The sequence below is a fragment of the Bombina bombina genome, chromosome 2, assembly GCF_027579735.1.
Source record: "Bombina bombina isolate aBomBom1 chromosome 2, aBomBom1.pri, whole genome shotgun sequence".
NCBI classification, from domain to species: Eukaryota; Metazoa; Chordata; class Amphibia; order Anura; family Bombinatoridae; genus Bombina; species Bombina bombina.
The window spans coordinates 651,430,214-651,452,082 of NC_069500.1; the positions used below are offsets into that span (position 1 = coordinate 651,430,214).

General features: G+C 37.8%; 1 protein-coding gene across 1 annotated transcript in view; it reads left to right on the top strand.

Annotated features, from left to right (window-relative positions):
- Positions 1–21,869, top strand: part of LOC128647210 (RNA exonuclease 1 homolog) — a 681,669-nt gene that overhangs the window by 310,359 nt on the left and 349,441 nt on the right. Inside the window, exon 13 of the mRNA XM_053699994.1 lies at positions 5,068–5,101. Coding sequence (XP_053555969.1) covers positions 5,068–5,101 — 34 coding nt within the window. The remainder of the gene's footprint in view (positions 1–5,067; positions 5,102–21,869) is intronic.

Below are 21,869 nucleotides of genomic sequence, written 5' to 3' on the forward strand. Positions count from 1 at the left end.
GTACAGTCATATATAGTTATTAGATAAGCTAGTTGAGATAAAAAAGAATAACGTTCAAAAAAAAAATTGATTGACTTGTTTGGGGAAAAAGTTTTGTCCTTAGTTTAAAATAGATTAGTTTTCAGATGCAAGATTAAGGAATGGATTATTATACATATTATGTTTGCACCAAGAAATCAGTTTATTGACCTATAAAATGTTTGAGTATTATTTGCAGATACTCCTATTTCATATTGTTTACTATCTTAACATATCTTTTCTATTTCTAGTACTTTTTTCTCTACTTCTGGTCGCTTGTGGTCTCCACTCCAAGATGCTCTGCAAAAGTTTTACAATGTGCTGGGTGGTCTGTAGGATTTCTTCAAATAAGGTTGATTTTCATATGCACATAATACAGACACACTTACAAACACTTATGTTGTTTAAAATATCACAATGTAAGAGGGCTACATTCCCACATAAAATGAAAAAACGCTATTACGGACTATAAGGCTAGTAAAGCTCATATCATGCTATAGGAAACGCACTTTACATCTACTCATACTCCCAAATATTAGGATGCTGCTTTCCCAATCCAATATGATGCATTTAGCCAAAAGAAAAAGGGAGGGGTTTCCATCTTATTACATTTGGCTCTCAATTTTCAAGAAGAGGATGTGATTAGGGACTCAGAGCAGATATCTTATTATTTGAGGAAAAACACAAGGGAACTCAGTGGTTCTAGGTAATATATACGTCCCAAATGAAAACCAAGACAGATTTATATTTAAATTAAGCAAGTTGCTAACCTCGTGGAAAAAATATAAAATATTGACACAAGATTTCAACCTGACAGTTAATGACCAGATAGATCACTCACTTCAATTTCCCCTGCTAAAAACATATTGAGTGATTTTATTCTAGATCATAACCTTATCGTTGGCGGATATGTAATAGAAAAGTCAAAGATTTTACGTATTACTCAGCAGCACTTAATTCTTATTCCAGGATTGACTATTTTTGTTAACCAGATATTAAATCCACTATTGACAATTACTGCAATAGCACAAACTACATGGTCTGATCATTCAGTGGTTGAAATTTCTCTGAAAGTTTTTTTTGACCCATCTCAGGACTAGGTCCTGGACCCTAGACCCATTCTTGTTACAAAACGAAATAGTTTGCCAAAAACTCATAAAACACATTAGAGATTTCTGGACTATTAATAAACATTCCACAGATAACCCCCTTTATGTATGGGGAGCATTTAAGGCCTACCTAAGAGGTATACTGATTGAAGAGAAAGCAGCCATAAAAAAAAGAACTTAGTTAATTAAAAAAAAAAAGCTAGAAGTAGAAACACTATATAAGCAACATGTCGCGACTAGATCGCCCAACATAGCTAACTTACTTAAAGCTAAAAAATAATTACATAAAATGTTAAACGAAGAAGCATTGGCATCTCTCAGAATTGTGGACGCACAATATTTTGTATACGCTAACAAACCAGACAGAACGTTAACTAGGAAAATAAAAATATAATTAGAACAAATACAAACGCATAGTGGTGAGATTATCAATAATCCCTCAAAAATAGCTAATGCTTTTGCTGACTATCAATCTTTATGTAACTTAAAACAAGATCACAAGAAAAATAAAACTCATCAGATTGAAACATTCCTAGACAAATGTGGGCTACCTAAATTGGATGATGAAGCAGCATCAGGTCTAGCCCCCCCTATCACAACACAGGAGATAGCAATAGCTATTAAGCAACTAAAAAGCAATACGGCACCAGGATCAGATGGATATTCGGGTGGTTTCTACAAAAAAAATTGCTGCAGAACAGTTTCCAAAATTAGTAGAATCTTTCAACTTTGTATTATAGGGGGGAAAAATTCCACCAGATCTGCTTCCGGCCAGAATAAGTGTAGTCCCAAAGCCAGGTAAAGACAAATTTAATTGCAAAATTTTAGACCTATCTACTTTGATCAATCAAGATCTCAAGGTCTTCACAAAAATATTAGCAACTAGACTAAAACCATTTATGTCTAAAATATCAAATGATCAAGTAGGATTCATTCAAGGTAGGGAAGCCCCGGATAATGTTAGAAGAGTAATAAACCTAATAGACTGTCATCAGAGAAGAAGTGCCTTTTCTGTTCCTATCTCTGGATGCAGAGAAGGCATTTGACAGAGTATTGTGTGACTATGTTTTGAAATTTGAACCACTTTGGTATAAGAGGTAATTACTTAAAAGCTATACAGACAATATATACTACTCCATCTGCATTCCTTAAAGTTACAGGATACCAATCTAAAACAATAAATATCCATAATAGGACCATAATAAAACCAGACAGGGGTGCCGCTTTTCCCCTTTACTTTTTGCAATTTGTATAGAGCCTTTAGCAGCTAGCATTAGGAACCAGGTTGACATATCTGGGATACAAATCAGTAAAACTACACACAAGCTTTCATTATTTGCTGATGTTAACTTAACTATCTCCAAACAGTTGCTATCTTTACCACATTTATATGATCTGTTTTCAAAATTTTGTAAGTTATCAGGCTACAAGGTTAATAATAAGTGTGATGCGATAGAGGTAAATCTACCTGAGCATAAAAAAAGCTCCTGGAAGTCAATTTCGATTTTAACTGGGCAAGCTATGCGATCAAATACTTAGGAATCTTAATTCCAAATGAATTATAAAAATTATATAAACTTAATTACTCCCCCCTATATACACATCTGAAAAAAGAAATGAAAAAATAGGCCTCTTACAAAGTCTCGTTTTACAGGAAAATAGTGGTTAGCAAAATGATACTTTCTAAGTTGTTATATCTATTTAGATCACTACCAATTAGCATTTAACTAAAATATATTCAAGGTATGCAATAGAAACTTAGACTTTATTTGGTCCTATATAAGAGCGAGATGATTAATCTGGCCCCCATAAACCAGATTCTCTAGACCAGTGATTTTTAACCTTTTTTTTGCCGTGGCACACTTTTTTACATTAAAAAATCCTGTGGCACACCACCATCCCAAAATTTTAAAAAAATCACACATTGTAGCCTAATACAGCATATATATACACATACAAACACACACACACACACACATACTGTATGTATTGTGCTGTTATGCCATGCCTCCTACAAACTACCCCTGCACTGGGAGTAAAAAACAAGCAAAGTTTAAAAAATATGTCACACTGTTGTCAGTCTGCCGCGGCACACCTGAGGATCTCTCACGGCACACTAGTGTGCCACGGCACACTGGTTGAAAAACACTGCTCTAGACCACAAATATGTTAGGACATCAGATTGGTTCAAATATTTTGTAATAGCGCACACTATAAAAAGTTGGGATACACTTCAACCAAAATTCAACTTAATTAATAGTAATACACTGATTACACCATTGGTTACACCAATAACTAGGATCGAGACTGCTACTAAAAATATTTGGGCGAATAAGGGCTTCTATCGGATTGTGGATGTGCATACATTGGAACTGACATCCTAACATTTGAGCAATACAGTAGCGATACCTAGCCTTCCAAACTTGGTACCATTACCTACAATTAATATCAAGAATGAATTTAAAATAATAAAAACACAAACTGAGCTTACATAGTAAAAACACAAACTGAGCTTACATAGTATTTGAGAGATTGTGCATTGCCCCCCCACACACACACACAAACACACAACCAAGGGGGTGATCTCAAATCTGTACAATATCTTATGCTCGACACATCCACCCAAAAAAAATCATTTTGTTCAGAAATGGGATGAACAGGAGCAATTCTCAAAATATTTGGCAGTGTGGGCTGACATCAAGAAAGGATTATCCTGCACTGTTAGTGCAAATCTGAAAGAAAACTACATTTAAAGTGATGTACAGATGGTACTTACATCCTAGCAGTTTTAAATGGAACAATACGACACAACAAGTGTTAGAGGTTGTAAAGAAACAGGGACTTATGTTCATATGTGGACCCAAACTAATATGTTAAGTGAAGTCTTTGACAATCGCATAGATTTGAGTATGGAGCAAGCCCTATTCCAATAGAAGGCCTCTCCAGGAAATCGATTAATTGTACAGCAGTCAAAACAACTATAGCAAAATTCTGGATAACATCGGTACCACATTTTGATATAATTATAAACTAAATTAAATATTACCACCAGATGGATATTATTGCTTCAACAATATTAGATCAAAGATCTTAAAGGGCCACTGTAAGTAAATATTTTCTATGCCTGTTACTAACTAACTACCCCAAATACACTTTTTATCAATAGCATTTCATTAACATATCTCTACCGTATATCAGAAATCTTGTCTGCAAATTTAATTGTTTTCCAAACCCACTCCGTGGGTATCCTTTGCTCTGTACCAATCCGTTTACAATTCCTAGGTTTCAAAATGGTGCTTTAAACACAGTTATTGGTTTAAGTATTTTGAACATGCAGTGCTGAAAATAGTGGGCAGGATAACGTGACATCATCGGCGAATAAAAGATATAACTTTTAGAACGTTATCAAACTTCGTTTTGGGGAAAATATAGGTCAGTAGGTTTTAATTAATGTTTATTAACTTTAATATGTTAGTTGTTTAGCTTAAAAATTATAACAGAAAGTAATCCTTTAATATATAGAAATATGGGAGGAATGGATAATCTGGGAAGATAAACAAAGGATGCTAAATAGACTAAGCATAAGATAAGACGTCAATACCAGGTACCTCTCTCACGTGGATGGAGAACACGAGTGACCACCCCTCTTTTTTTCTTTATGCTTGATTCACCTCTACCACTTAAAATTTTTACCTTTTACCTACTACTTTATCTTCTATTTCTTGTCCTTTAGACTCTTTGAATTTAAAAAAAAAAAAAACCTTCTTTGCAAGAGTTTTTCACCTTCTGTCTCTTGGGGAAAGATTCCCCGATTTCAAGAGATATAAAGTTTTATTTCTTTTTTTTTTTTTTTTTCTGTTTACACTTAATGCATACATTATTTTTTTAGGGAATTAATTGAATTTCTGCACATTTAGATACACCACATTCCAACAGAGAGAGTATGTCTGGCGTAAGGAGGCAAGATGAAAAAAGTGGTAAGTAGATACTGCTTAGACCTTAGTTGTACAGCCTATGGCCCAGGAACCACATTGGGGCTCAATATTTTGACTTTCCACTTCACTTCCCACTATTTTGATTAACAGACAATATACTTTCTTATTGAATGATTTTTCTTGTACTCATTGTTAATCTAATGTTTGTGTTCCTGGAGGCCTTCTACCATAATTTAATTGCAGTTAAATGTTGGACAATAAAGTAGTAGCAGAAGTCTGTCATTAATCTAGCACTGTGACATTTTTTTTTTTTTTTTTTTAGTTAATGTCCATGAGCTAGTGACGTATGGGATATACAATCCTACCAGGAGGGGCAAAGTTTCCCAAACCTCAAAATGCCTATAAAACACCCCTCACCACACCCACAATTCAGTTTTACAAATTTGCCTCCTATGGAGGTGGTAAAGTAAGTTTGTGCTTGATTTTCTTCTGTGATATGCGCGTCTCAGCATTTTGAAGCCCGATTCCTCTGAGTACAGTGTTTGTCAGAGGGATGTGAAGGGAGTATCACCTATTGATTCAATGGTTTTTCTCACGGGAAATCTTTTCAAAGGTTCTCTGTTATCGGTCGTAGAGATTTATCTCCTACCTCCCTTTTCAGATCGACAATATACTCTCATATTCGATTACCTCTACTGATACTGTTTCATCACTGGTTTGACTTTCTGCTATATGTGGATGGGTGTCTTTCGGTAAGTATGTTTTCATTACTTAAGACACTCTCAGCTATGGTTTGGCACTTTATGTATTAATATAAAGTTTTAAATATATGTATTGTACTTATATTTGCCATTAGTCAGGTTTATGTATATTTCCTTTTGCAGACTATCAGTTTCAAAATTGGAAACATTTTTAGGAAGTTATTTTTTCTTACCTGGGGTATAGTCCTTTCTTCAAACTTTACTGCTTTTTCATAAATTTTCACGGGCAAAATTAGGCTTGTGAGGTCACAAAATGCTGATATTTATTGCGTTATTCTTGGCGCAATAATTTTTTGGAGCGAAGGTACATTTGGTGACGCAAATTCGTCATTTCCAGCGTCTTAGTTAACGCCTGGTTTCCTTGCACAAGGTTGCATCTGCCATGATGCGAGTTGTCATTTCCGGATGTTAGTGCCAAAAAAATTTGTTGTGCGTCCTACTTAGCGCCAAATAATTTAATTATTTAAACCCCACTTCCTATATGCCTCTTGCCTTTTTTTATGCTCAGAGGGCTGTGCTGTTTGCATTTCTTTCATGTAATTAACAAGAGTCCATGAGCTAGTGACGTATGGGATATACATTCCTACCAGGAGGGGCAAAGTTTCCCAAACCTTAAAATGCCTATAAATACACCCCTCACCACACCCACAAATCAGTTTTACAAACTTTGCCTCCAAGGGAGGTGGTGAAGTAAGTTTGTGCTAGATTCTACGTTGATATGCGCTCCGCAGCAAGTTGGAGCCCGGTTTTCCTCTCAGCGTGCAGTGAATGTCAGAGGGATGTGAGGAGAGTATTGCCTATTGAATGCAGTGATCTCCTTCTACGGGGTCTATTTCATAAGGTTCTCTGTTATCGGTCGTAGAGATTCATCTCTTACCTCCCTTTTCAGATCGACGATATACTCTTATATTTACCATTTCCTCTACTGATTCTCGTTTCAGTACTGGTTTGGCTTTCTACAAACATGTAGATGAGTGTCCTGGGGTAAGTAAGTCTTATTTTCTGTGACACTCTAAGCTATGGTTGGGCACTTTATTTATAAAGTTCTAAATATATGTATTCAAACATTTATTTGCCTTGACTCAGAATGTTCAACTTTCCTTATTTCCAGACAGTCAGTTTCATATTTGGGATTATGCTTTAAATTATCATATTTTGTCTTACCTCAAAAATTTGACTTTTTCCCTGTGGGCTGTTAGGCTCGCGGGGGCTGAAAATGCTTCATTTTATTGCGTCATTTTTGGCGCGGATTTTTTTGGCGCAAAAATTCATTTCCGTTTCCGGCGTCATACGTGTCGCCGGAAGTTGCGTCATTTTTTGACGTTATTTTGCGCCAAAAATGTCGGCGTTCCGGATGTGGCGTCATTTTTGGCGCCAAAAGCATTTAGGCGCCAAATAATGTGGGCGTCTTATTTGGCGCCAAAAAATATGGGCGTCGCTTTTGTCTCCACATTATTTCAGTCTCATTTTCATTTGCTTCTGGTTGCTAGAAGCTTGATGTTTGGCATTTTTTTCCCATTCCTGAAACTGTCTTATAAGGAATTTGATTTATTTTGCTTTATATGTTGTTTTTTCTCTTACATATTGCAAGATGTCTCACGTTGCATCTGAGCCAGAAGATACTACAGGAAAACCACTGCCTGCTGGATCTACCAAAGCTAAGTGTATCTGCTGTAAACTTTTGGTAGCTATTTCTCCAGCTGTTGTTTGTATTAATTGTCATGACAAACTTGTTGAAGCAGATAATATTTCCTTTAGTGATGTACCATTGCCTGTTGCAGTTCCCTCAACATCTAAGGTGCAGAATGTTCCTGATAACATAAGAGATTTTGTTTCTGAATCCATAAAGAAGGCTTTGTCTGTTATTTCTCCTTCTAGTAAACGTAAAGTCTTTTAAATCTTCTCTCTCTACAGATGAATTTTTAAATGAACACCATCATTCTGATTCTTTGGACTCTTCTAGTTCAGAGGATTCTGTCTCAGAGATTGATGCTGATAAATCTTCATATTTATTTAAGATGGAATTTATTCGCTCTTTACTTAAAGAAGTACTAATTGCTTTAGAAATAGAGGATTCTAGTCCTCTTGATACTAATTCTATACGTTTGGATAAGGTTTTTAAAGCTCCTGCGGTTATTCCAGAAGTCTTTCCTGTTCCTAATGCTATTTCTGCAGTAATTGCTAAGGAATGGGATAAATTGGGTAATTCATTTACTCCTTCTAAACGTTTTAAGCAATTATATCCTGTTCCGCCTGACAGGTTAGAATTTTGGGACAAAATCCCTAAAGTTGATGGGGCTATTTCTACCCTTGCTAAACGTACTACCATTCCTACGTCAGATGGTACCTCGTTTAAGGATCCTTTAGATAGAAAAATTGAATCTTTTCTAAGAAAAGCTTATCTATGTTCAGGTAATCTTCTTAGACCTGCTATATCATTGGCTGATGTTGCTGCAGCTTCAACTTTTTGGTTGGAAACTCTAGCGCAACAAGTAACAAATCGTGATTCTCATGATATTATTATTCTTCTCCAGCATGCTAATAATTTCATCTGTGATGCCATTTTTGATATTATTAGAGTTGATGTTAGATTTATGTCTCTGGCTATCTTAGCCAGAAGAGCTTTATGGCTTAAGACTTGGAATGCTGATATGGCTTCTAAATCAACTCTACTTTCCATTTCTTTCCAGGGAAACAAATTATTTGGTTCTCAGTTGGATTCTATTATTTCAACTGTTACTGGTGGGAAAGGAACTTTTTTACCACAGGATAAAAAATCTAAAGGTAAAAACAGGGCTAACAATCGTTTTCGTTCCTTTCGTTTCAACAAAGAACAAAAGCCTGATCCTTCGTCCTCAGGAGCAGTTTCAGTTTGGAAACCATCTCCAGTCTGGAATAAATCCAAGCCTGCTAGAAAGGCAAAGCCTGCTTCTAAGTTCACATGAAGGTACGGCCCTCATTCCAGTTCAGCTGGTAGGGGGCAGGTTACGTTTTTTCAAAGAAATTTGGATCAAATCTGTTCACAATCTTTGGATTCAGAACATTGTTTCAGAAGGGTACAGAATTGGTTTCAAGATGAGACCTCCTGCAAAGAGATTTTTTCTTTCCCATGTCCCAGTAAATCCAGTGAAAGCTCAAGCATTTCTGAATTGTGTTTCAGATCTAGAGTTGGCTGGAGTAATTATGCCAGTTCCAGTTCCGGAACAGGGGATGGGGTTTTATTCAAATCTCTTCATTGTACCAAAGAAGGAGAATTCCTTCAGACCAGTTCTGGATCTAAAATTATTGAATCGTTATGTAAGGATACCAACGTTCAAGATGGTAACTGTAAGGACTATATTGCTTTTTGTTCAGCAAGGGAATTATATGTCCACAATAGATTTACAGGATGCATATCTGCATATTCCGATTCATCCAGATCATTATCAGTTCCTGAGATTCTCTTTTCTAGACAAGCATTACCAATTTGTGGCTCTACCGTTTGGCCTTGCTACAGCTCCAAGAATTTTCACAAAGATTCTCGGTGCCCTTCTGTCTGTAATCAGAGAACAGGGTATTGTGGTATTTCCTTATTTGGACGATATCTTGGTACTTGCTCCGTCTTTACATTTAGCAGAGTCTCATACGAATCGACTTGTGTTGTTTCTTCAAGATCATGGTTGGAGGATCAATTTACCAAAAAGTTCTTTGATTCCTCAAACAAGGGTAACCTTTCTGGGTTTCCAGATAGATTCAGTGTCCATGACTCTGTCTTTAACAGACAAGAGACGTCTAAAATTGATTACAGCTTGTCGAAACCTTCAGTCACAATCATTCCCTTCGGTAGCCTTATGCATGGAAATTCTAGGTCTTATGACTGCTGCATCGGACGCGATCCCCTTTGCTCGTTTTCACATGCGACCTCTTCAGCTCTGTATGCTGAACCAATGGTGCAGGGATTACACGAAGATATCTCAATTAATATCTTTAAAACCGATTGTTCGACACTCTCTAACGTGGTGGACAAATCACCATCGTTTAATTCAGGGGGCTTCTTTTGTTCTTCCGACCTGGACTGTAATTTCAACAGATGCAAGTCTCACAGGTTGAGGAGCTGTGTGGGGATCTCTGACGGCACAAGGAGTTTGGGAATCTCAGGAGGTGAGATTACCGATCAATATTTTGGAACTCCGTGCAATTTTCAGAGCTCTTCAGTTTTGGCCTCTTCTGAAGAGAGAATCGTTCATTTGTTTTCAGACAGACAATGTCACAACTGTGGCATACATCAATCATCAAGGAGGGACTCACAGTCCTCTGGCTATGAAAGAAGTATCTCGAATTTTGGTTTGGGCGGAATCCAGCTCCTGTCTAATCTCTGCGGTTCATATCCCAGGTGTAGACAATTGGGAAGCGGATTATCTCAGTCGCCAAACGTTGCATCCGGGCGAATGGTCTCTTCACCCAGAGGTATTTCTTCAGATTGTTCAATTGTGGGGGCTCCCAGAGATAGATCTGATGGCCTCTCATCTAAACAAGAAACTTTCCAGGTATCTGTCCAGATCCCGGGATCCTCAGGCGGAGGCAGTGGATGCATTATCACTTCCTTGGAAGTATCATCCTGCCTATATCTTTCCGCCTCTAGTTCTTCTTCCAAGAGTAATCTCCAAGATTCTGAGGGAATGCTCGTTTGTTCTGCTAATAGCTCCGGCATGGCCTCACAGGTTTTGGTATGCGGATCTTGTCCGGATGGCATCTTGCCAGCCATGGACTCTTCCGTTAAGACCAGACCTTCTGTCACAAGGTCCTTTTTTCCATCCGGATCTGAAATCCTTAAATTTAAAGGTATGGAGATTGAACGCTTGATTCTTGGTCATAGAGGTTTCTCTGACTCCGTGATTAATACTATGTTACAGGCTCGTAAATCTGTATCTCGAGAGATATATTATAGAGTCTGGAAGACTTATATTTCATGGTGTCTTTCTCATCATTTTTCTTGGCATTCTTTTAGAATACCGAGAATTTTACAATTTCTTCAGGATGGTTTGGATAAGGGTTTGTCCGCAAGTTCTTTGAAAGGACAAATCTCTGCTCTTTCTGTTCTTTTTCACAGAAAGATTGCTATTCTTCCTGATATTCATTGTTTTGTACAAGCTTTGGTTCGTATAAAACCTGTCATTAAGTCAATTTCTCCTCCTTGGAGTTTGAATTTGGTTCTGGGAGCTCTTCAAGCTCCTCCGTTTGAACCTATGCATTCATTGGACATTAAATTACTTTCTTGGAAAGTTTTGTTCCTTTTGGCCATCTCTTCTGCTAGAAGAGTTTCTGAATTATCTGCTCTTTCGTGTGAGTCTCCTTTTCTGATTTTTCATCAGGATAAGGCGGTGTTGCGAACTTCTTTTGAATTTTTACCTAAAGTTGTGAATTCCAACAACATTAGTAGAGAAATTGTGGTTCCTTCATTATGTCCTAATCCTAAGAATTCTAAGGAGAAATCATTGCATTCTTTGGATGTTGTTAGAGCTTTGAAATATTATGTTGAAGCTACGAAATCTTTCCGTAAGACTTCTAGTCTATTTGTTATCTTTTCCGGTTCTAGGAAAGGCCAGAAAGCTTCTGCCATTTCTTTGGCATCTTGGTTGAAATCTTTAATTCATCTTGCCTATGTTGAGTCGGGTAAATCTCCGCCTCAAAGAATTACAGCTCATTCTACTAGGTCAGTATCTACTTCCTGGGCGTTTAGGAATGAAGCTTCGGTTGACCAGATCTGCAAAGCAGCAACTTGGTCTTCTTTGCATACTTTTACTAAATTCTACCATTTTGATGTATTTTCTTCTTCTGAAGCAGTTTTTGGTAGAAAAGTTCTTCAGGCAGCGGTTTCAGTTTGAATCTTCTGCTTATGTTTTTTGTTAAACTTTATTTTGGGTGTGGATTATTTTCAGCAGGAATTGGCTGTCTTTATTTTATCCCTCCCTCTCTAGTGACTCTTGTGTGGAAAGATCCACATCTTGGGTAGTCATTATCCCATACGTCACTAGCTCATGGACTCTTGTTAATTACATGAAAGAAAACATAATTTATGTAAGAACTTACCTGATAAATTCATTTCTTTCATATTAACAAGAGTCCATGAGGCCCACCCTTTTTTGTGGTGGTTATGATTTTTTTGTATAAAGCACAATTATTCCAATTCCTTATTTTATATGCTTCGCACTTTTTCTTATCACCCCACTTCTTGGCTATTCGTTAAACTGATTTGTGGGTGTGGTGAGGGGTGTATTTATAGGCATTTTAAGGTTTGGGAAACTTTGCCCCTCCTGGTAGGAATGTATATCCCATACGTCACTAGCTCATGGACTCTTGTTAATATGAAAGAAATGAATTTATCAGGTAAGTTCTTACATAAATTATGTTTTTTTTCCCATTCCTGAAACTGCCATATAAGGAAATTGATCATTTTTTATTTGTTTTTTTTTCTCTTACATTTGCAAGATGTCTCAATCTGATCCTGTCTCAGAAACCACTGTTGGAACCCTGCTGCCTGATAACAGTTCTACCAAAGCTAAGTGTATCTGTTGTAAGTTAGCGGAGATTATATCTCCAGCTGTAGTATGTAACAGTTGTCATGATGAGCTTTTACATGCATAGAATGTATTCATCATTACTAGTACAATGCCTGTTGTTCCTTCAACATCTAATGTACATGATATCCCTGTAAAATATAAAAGATTTTATTGCTGACGCGATTCAGAAGGATTTGTCAATTTCAAATGACCAATGACATACTGAATTATCCTCCCCTGATGAGGATCTATCTGACACTGACAAATCTACTTATCTCTTTAAGATGGAGTATATTTGTTCCTTGTTAAGAGGTCTTGATTACTTTGGATATTGAGGAAACTAGTCCTCTAGTTACTAAAACTAGTAAACGTATAAATTCTGTTTATAAACCTCCTGTTGTTACTCCAGACATTTTTCCAGTTCCTGATGCTATTTCTGATATAATTTCAAAGGAATGGAATATGCCTGGTACTTCTTTTATTCCTTCTTCTAGGTTTAAAAAGTTGTATCCTTTGCCAGCAGCTATATTGGAGTTTTGGGAAAAAAAATCCCCAAAGTTGATGGGGCTATTTCTATTCTTGCCAAACGTACTACTATTCCTATGGAAGATAGTACTACTTTTGAGGACCCTTTAGGTAGGAAACTTGAATCTTATCTAAGGAAAGCTTATTTATTTTCTGGCTACATTCTTAGACCTGCTATATCCATGGCTGATGTTGCAGCTGCATCAACTTTTTGGTTGGAAAGCTTAGCACAACAGGAAACAGATTCTGATTTGTCTAGCATTGTTCACTTGCTTCAACATGCTAATCATTTTAACTATAATGCTATTTTTGATATCATCAAAATTGATGTTAAATCTGTCTTTTAGCTATTTTAGCTAGAAGAGCTTTGCGGCTCAAATATTGGAATGCTGACATGGTATCTAAGTCTAGATTACTATCTGTTTCTTTCCAAGGTAACAATTTATTTGGTTCTCAGTTGGATTCAATTATTTCAACTGTCACTGGAGGGAAGGGGAGTTTTTTACCTCGGGATAAAAGATCTAAGGGTAAATCTAAAGCTTCTAATCGATTTCGTTCTTTTCGACAGAATGAGGAACAGAAAGCCAATCCTTCCCCCAAAGAATCTGGTTCCAATTGGAAACCTTCAAGTTGGAATAAATCTAAGCATTTTAAGAAACCAAAGCCAGCCCCCAAGTCTGCATGAAGGTGCAGCCCTCATTCCAGCTCAGCTGGTGGGGGGCAGATTAAGATTCTTCCAAGACATTTGGGCAGATTCTGTTAAAAATTAATGGATTCAGAGTATTGTCTCTCAAGGGTATCGAATATGATTCAGAGTAAGACCTCCTGTGAGAAGATTTTTTCTCTGACACGTTCCAGCAAATCCAGTGAAGGCTCAGGCTTTTCTGAAGTGTGTTTCAGATCTAGAGCTTTCAGGGTTAATCTTACCAGTTCCGTTTTAGGAACAGGGTCTGGGGTTTTATTCAAATCTATTAATGGTCCAAAAGAAAGAAAATTCATTCAGGCCAGTTCTGGATCTGCAAATTTTGAATAGTTTTGTAAGAGGGCAAACTCTCAAAATGGTGACTATAAGGACTATTCTGCCTTTTGTTCAGAAAGGTCGTCATGTGTCCACGATAGACTTACAGGATGCATATCTTCATATTCCGATTCATCCAGACCACTATCGGTTTCTGAGATTCTCTTTTCTAGAAAAGCATTAGCAATTTGTCGCTCTTCCATTTGGCCTAGCGACAGCTCCAAGAATTTATTCAAAGGTTCTCTGTGCCCTACTCTCTGTAATCAGAGAACAGGGTATTGCGGCGTTTCCTTATTTGGACAATATCTTGGTACTAGCTCAGTCTTAACATTCTGCTGAATCTCACACAAATCAACTTGTGGTGTTTCTTCAAAGACATGGTTGGAGGATCAATTTACATTTTTAGGTTTCCAGATTCAGTGTCCATGACTTTGTCTCCAACAGACAAGAGACGATTAAAATTGGTTTCAGCTTGTCGAAACCTTCAGTCTTAATCATTCCCTTCAGTGGCTATGTGCATGGACGTTCTAGGTCTCATGACTGCAGCATCGGACGCAACCCCCTTTGCCCATTTTCATATGAGACTTCTCCAGCTTTGTATGCTGAATCAATGGTGCAGGGATTATACAAGAATATCACAATTAATATCCTTAAATCCCAATGTTCGACTCGCTCTGACTTGGTGGTTAGATCACCATCGTATAGTACAAGGGGCCATTTTTGTTCGTCCAACCTGGACTGTAATCACAACAGATGCAAGTCTTTTAGGTTGGGGAGCTGTCTGGGGATCTCTGACAGCACAAGGGGTTTGGAAACCTCGAGGCAATGTTTACCAATCAATATTTTAGTACTCAGAGCTATTTCTTTCATGTAATTAGCAAGAGTCTATGAGCTAGTGACGTATGGTATATACATTCCTACCAGGAGGGGCAAAGTTTCCCAAACCTCAAAATGCCTATAAATACACCCCTCACCACACCCACAAATCAGTTTTACAAACTTTGCCTCCCGTGGAGGTGGTGAAGTAAGTTTGTGCTAGATTCTACGTTGATATGCGCTCCGCAGCAGGCTGGAGCCCGGTTTTCCTCTCAGCGTGCAGTGAATGTCAGAGAGATGTGAAGAGAGTATTGCCTATTTGAATTCAATGATCTCCTTCTACGGGGTCTATTTCATAGGTTCTCTGTTATCGGTCGTAGAGATTCATCTCTTACCTCCCTGTTCAGATCGATGATATACTCTTATATATACCATTACCTCTACTGATTCTCGTTTCAGTACTGGTTTGGCTTTCTACTACATGTAGATGAGTGTCCTGGGGTAAGTAAGTCTTATTTTTGTGACACTCTAAGCTATGGTTGGGCGCTTTAATATAAAGTTCTAAATATTTGTGTTTTAAACATTTATTTGCCTTGATTCAGGATGTTCAATATTCCTTATTTCAGACAGTCAGTTTCATTATTTGGGATAATGCATTTGAATAATCAATTTTTCTTAACTTAAAATTTGACTTTTTTCCCTGTGGGCTGTTAGGCTCGCGGGGGCTGAAAATGCTTCATTTTATTGCGTCATTCTTGGCGCAGACTTTTTTGGCGCAAAAAATTATTTATTTTTTTGTTATTTCCGGCGTCATACTTGTCACCGGAAGTTGCGTCATTTTTGACGTTTTTGCGCCGAAAGTGTCGGCGTTACCGGATGTGGCGTCATTTTTGCCGCTAAAAGCATTTAGGCGCCAAATAATGTGGGCGTCTTTTTTGGCGCTAAAAAATATGGGCGTCATTATTGTCTCCACATTATTTAAGTCTCATTGTTTATTTGCTTCTGGTTGCTAGAAGCTTGTTCACTGACATTTTTTTCCCATTCCTGAAACTGTCATTTAACCCCTTAACGACCAACGACGTATGGGGTACGTCCTGCAAAAAAATGCAGTTAATGACCAAGGACGTACCCCGTACGTCGTTGGTCTTTGAAAGCAGTGGAAGCGATCCTGATCACTTCCAACTGCTTTCATGTTATAGCAGTGATGCCTCGATATTGAGGCATCCTGCTATAACATTTTTTAGCCGTCCGATGCAGAGAGAGCCACCCTGTGGCCCTCTCTGCATCGGCCATTGATGGCCATGTTCGTTGGTGGGAGCTTACCAAGGGAGGCGGGTGGGCGGCCATCGGTGGGAAGGGGGGCGGGATCGAGTGCGGGCGGGCGTGCGCGCGCGCGCGTGAACTGGAGCGGGTGCGCGCGCGTGGGCGGGTGGGAGCCCTACACTATGGAACAATGATGGTACTCGGTGGGAGTGAGGGTGGGCATCTCAAAACTGTTTAGCGATCTGGCAGGGGTTGGGGGGTTGGGGGTTGAGGGAGGGCAGCTACACTACAGAAAATAGTATTTTTTTAAAAAAAACTAAAAAAAAACATATTTGATTTCAAACTGGGCACTGGCAGACAGCTGCCAGTACCCAATATGGCGCAATAAGGCAGAGAGAGGGGGGTTAGAGAGCTTTTTGGGGGGGGATCATGGAGGTTTGGGGCTAAGGGAGGATACTACAGAACATAATTATTTTTTTTTAAAAAAAACCCAAAAAACTCTTATTTTAGTACTGGCAGACTTACTGCCAGTACTTAAGATGGCGGGGGACAATTGTGGGGTGGGGGAGGGAAGAGAGCTGTTTGGGAGGGATCTGGGGGTGTGATGTGTCATGTGGGAGGTTGATACCTACACTAAAGCTAAAATTAACCCTGCAAGCTCCCTAAAAGCTCCCTAATTAACCCCTTCACTGCTGGGCATTATACACGTATGGTGCGCAGCGGCATTTAGCTGCCTTCTAATTACCAAAAAGCAAAGCCAAATCCATATGTCTGCTATTTCTGAACAAAGGGGATCCCAGAGAAGCTTTTACAACCATTTATGCCATAATTGCACAAGCTGTTTGTAAATAATTTTAGTGAAAAACCTAAAATTGGGAAAATTTTACGTTTTATTTTTATTTGTTCGCATTTGGCGGTGAAATGGTAGCATGAAATATACCAAAATGGGCCTAGATCAATACTTTGGGTTGTCTACTACACTACACTAAAGCTAAAATTAAAACTACAAGCTCCCTACATGCTCCCTAATTAACCCCTTCACTGCTGGGCATAATACACGTGTGGTGCTCAGCGGCATTTAGCGGCCTTCTAAATACCAAAAAGCGATGCCAAAGCCATATATGTCTGCTATTTTTGAACAAAGGGGATCCCAGAGAAACATTTACAACCATGTATGCCATAATTGCACAAGTTGTTTGTAAATAATTTCAATGAGAAACCTAAAGTTTGTGAAAACATTTGTGAAAAAGTGAACATTTTTTTTTATTTGATCGCATTTTGTAGTGAAATGGTGGCATGAAATATACCAAAATGGGCCTAGATCAATACTTTGGGATGTCTTCTAAAAATATATATATACATGTCAAGGGATATTCAGGGATTCCAGACAGATATCAGTGTCCCAATGTAACTAGCGCTAATTTTGAAAAAAAGTGGTTTGGAAATAGCAAAGTGCTACTTGTATTTATTGCCCTATAACTTGCAAAAAAAGCAAAGAACATGTAAACATTGGGTATTTCTAAACTCAGGACAAAATATAGAAACTATTTAGCATGGGTGTTTTTTAGTGGTTGTAGATGTGTAACAGATTTTGGGGGTCAAATTTCGAAAAACTGTGTTTTTTTCCGTTTTTTCCTCATATTTTATAAAAAATTTTTATAGTAAATTATAAGATATGAGGAAAATTGCAGCTAAACACAAACACCGCAGAAATGTAAAAATAGCCTTGGTCCCAAACGGACAGAAAATGGAAAAGTGCTGTGGTCATTAAGGGGTTAAGGAATTTGATCAATTTTGCTTTATATGTTGTTTTTTCTATTACATATTGCAAGATGTCTCAGATTGACCCTGAATCAGAAGATACTTCTGGAAAATCGCTGCCTGATGCTGGATCTACCAAAGTTAAGTATATTTGCTGTAAACTTGTGATATCTGCTGTTCCGGCTGTTGTTTGTAATGAATGTCATGACAAACTTGTTAATGCAGATAATATTTCCTTTAGTAATGTTCCATTACCTGTTGCTGTTCCATCAACATCTAATACTCAGAGTGTTCCTGTTAACATAAAATCCATTAAGAAGGCTATGTCTGTTATTCCTCCTTCTAGTAAGGTCTTTTAAAACTTCTCATTTTTCAGATGAATTTTTAAATGAACATCATCATTCTGATAATGATTCCTCTGGTTCAGAGGATTCTGTTTCAGAGGTTGATGCTGATAAATCTTCATATTTATTCAAAATGGAATTTATTCGTTCTTTACTTAAAGAAGTCTTAATTGCATTAGAAATAGAGGAATCTGGCCCCTTGATACTAAATCTAAACGTTTAAATAAGGTTTTTAAATCTCCTGTAGTTATTCCAGAAGTTTTTCCTGTCCCTGATGCTATTTCTGAAGTAATTTCCAGGGAATGGAATAATTTGGGTAATTCATTTACTCCTTCTAAATGTTTTAAGCAATTATATCCTGTGCCATCTGACAGATTAGAGTTTTGGGACAAAATCCCTAAGGTTGATGGGGCTATCTCTACTCCTGCTATATTTTTAGCGAAAGTTGCTGCAGCTTCAACTTTTTGGTTAGAAGCTTTAGCGCAACAAGTAACAGATCATAATTTCTTTCATGTAATTAACAAGAGTCCATGAGCTAGTGACGTATGGGATATACATTCCTACCAGGAGGGGCAAAGTTTCCCAAACCTTAAAATGCCTATAAATACACCCCTCACCACACCCACAAATCAGTTTTTACAAACTTTGCCTCCAAGGGAGGTGGTGAAGTAAGTTTGTGCTAGATTCTACGTTGATATGCGCTCCGCAGCAAGTTGGAGCCCGGTTTTCCTCTCAGCGTGCAGTGAATGTCAGAGGGATGTGAAGAGAGTATTGCCTATTGAATGCAGTGATCTCCTTCTACGGGGTCTATTTCATAAGGTTCTCTGTTATCGGTCGTAGAGATTCATCTCTTACCTCCCTTTTCAGATCGACGATATACTCTTATATTTACCATTACCTCTACTGATTCTCGTTTCAGTACTGGTTTGGCTTTCTACAAACATGTAGATGAGTGTCCTGGGGTAAGTAAGTCTTATTTTCTGTGACACTCTAAGCTATGGTTGGGCACTTTATTTATAAAGTTCTAAATATATGTATTCAAACATTTATTTGCCTTGACTCAGAATGTTCAACTTTCCTTATTTTCAGACAGTCAGTTTCATATTTGGGATTATGCATTGAATTATCATATTTTTCTTACCTCAAAAATTTGACTTTTTTCCCTGTGGGCTGTTAGGCTCGCGGGGGCTGAAAATGCTTCATTTTATTGCGTCATTCTTGGCGCGGACTTTTTTGGCGCAAAAATTATTTTCCGTTTCCGGCGTCATACGTGTCGCCGGAAGTTACGTCATTTTTTGACGTTATTTTGCGCCAAAGATGTCGGCGTTCCGGATGTGGCGTCATTTTTGACGCCAAAAGCATTTAGGCGCCAAATAATGTGGGCGTCTTGGCGCTAAAAAATATGGGCGTCGCTTTTGTCTCCACATTATTTCAGTCTCATTTTTCATTTGCTTCTGGTTGCTAGAAGCTTGATATTTGGCATTCTTTCCCATTCCTGAAACTGTCTTATAAGGAATTTGATCTATTTTGCTTTATATGTTGTTTTTTCTCTTACATATTGCAAGATGTCTCACGTTGCATCTGAGCCAGAAGATACTACAGGAAAATCACTGCCTGCTGGATCTACCAAAGCTAAGTGTATCTGCTGTAAATTTTTGGTAGCTATTCCTCCAGCTGTTGTTTGTAATAATTGTCATGACAAACTTGTTAAAGCAGATAATATTTCCTTTAGTAATGTACCATTGCCTGTTGCAGTTCCCTCAACATCTAAGGTGCAGAATGTTCCTGATAACATAAGAGATTTTGTTTCTGAATCCATAAAGAAGGCTTTGTCTGTTATTTCTCCTTCTAGTAAACGTAAAATGTCTTTTAAATCTTCTCTCTCTACAGATGAATTTTTAAATGAACACCATCATTCTGATTCTTTGGACTCTTCTGGTTCAGAGGATTCTATCTCAGAGATTGATGCTGATAAATCTTCATATTTATTTAAGATGGAATTTATTCGCTCTTTACTTAAAGAAGTACTAATTGCTTTAGAAATAGAGGATTCTAGTCCTCTTGATACTAATTCTATACGTTTGGATAAGGTTTTTAAAGCTCCTGCGGTTATTCCAGAAGTTTTTCCTGTTCCTAATGCTATTTCTGCAGTGATTTCCAAAGAATGGGATAAATTGGGTAATTCATTTACTCCTTCTAAACGTTTTAAGCAATTATATCCTGTTCCGCCTGACAGGTTAGAATTTTGGGACAAAATCCCTAAAGTTGATGGGGCTATTTCTACCCTTGCTAAACGTACTACCATTCCTACGTCAGATGGTACCTCGTTTAAGGATCCTTTAGATAGAAAAATTGAATCCTTTCTAAGAAAAGCTTATCTGTGTTCAGGTAATCTTCTTAGACCTGCTATATCATTGGCTGATGTTGCTGCAGCTTCAACTTTTTGGTTGGAAACCCTAGCGCAACAAGTAGCAAATCGTGATTCTCATGATATTATTATTCTTCTTCAGCATGCTAATAATTTTATCTGTGATGCCATTTTTGATATTATTAGAGTTGATGTTAGGTTTATGTCTCTAGCTATCTTAGCCAGAAGAGCTTTATGGCTTAAAACTTGGAATGCTGATATGGCTTCTAAATCAACTCTACTTTCCATTTCTTTCCAGGGAAACAAATTATTTGGTTCTCAGTTGGATTCTATTATTTCAACTGTTACTGGTGGGAAAGGGACTTTTTTACCACAGGATAAAAAATCTAAAGGTAAAAACAGGGCTAACAATCGTTTTCGTTCCTTTCGTTTCAACAAAGAACAAAAGCCTGATCCTTCGTCCTCAGGAGCAGTTTCAGTTTGGAAACCATCTCCAGTCTGGAATAAATCCAAGCCTGCTAGAAAGGCAAAGCCTGCTTCTAAGTTCACATGAAGGTACGGCCCTCATTCCAGTTCAGCTGGTAGGGGGCAGGTTACGTTTTTTCAAAGAAATTTGGATCAATTCTGTTCACAATCTTTGGATTCAGAGCATTGTTTCAGAAGGGTACAGAATTGGTTTCAAGATGAGACCTCCTGCAAAGAGATTTTTTCTTTCCCGTGTCCCAGTAAATCCAGTGAAAGCTCAAGCATTTCTGAATTGTGTTTCAGATCTAGAGTTGACTGGAGTAATTATGCCAGTTCCAGTTCCGGAACAGGGGATGGGGTTTTATTCAAATCTCTTCATTGTACCAAAGAAGGAGAATTCCTTCAGACCAGTTCTGGATCTAAAATTATTGAATCGTTATGTAAGGATACCAACGTTCAAGATGGTAACTGTAAGGACTATATTGCCTTTTGTTCAGCAAGGGAATTATATGTTCACAATAGATTTACAGGATGCATATCTGCATATTCCGATTCATCCAGATCATTTTCAGTTCCTGAGATTCTCTTTTCTAGACAAGCATTACCAATTTGTGGCTCTACCGTTTGGCCTTGCTACAGCTCCAAGAATTTTCACAAAGATTCTCGGTGCCCTTCTGTCTGTAATCAGAGAACAGGGTATTGTGGTATTTCCTTATTTGGACGATATCTTGGTACTTGCTCAGTCTTTACATTTAGCAGAGTCTCATACGAATCGACTTGTGTTGTTTCTTCAAGATCATGGTTGGAGGATCAATTTACCAAAAAGTTCTTTGATTCCTCAAACAAGGGTAACCTTTCTGGGTTTCCAGATAGATTCAGTGTCCATGACTCTGTCTTTAACAGACAAGAGACGTCTAAAATTGATTACAGCTTGTCGAAACCTTCAG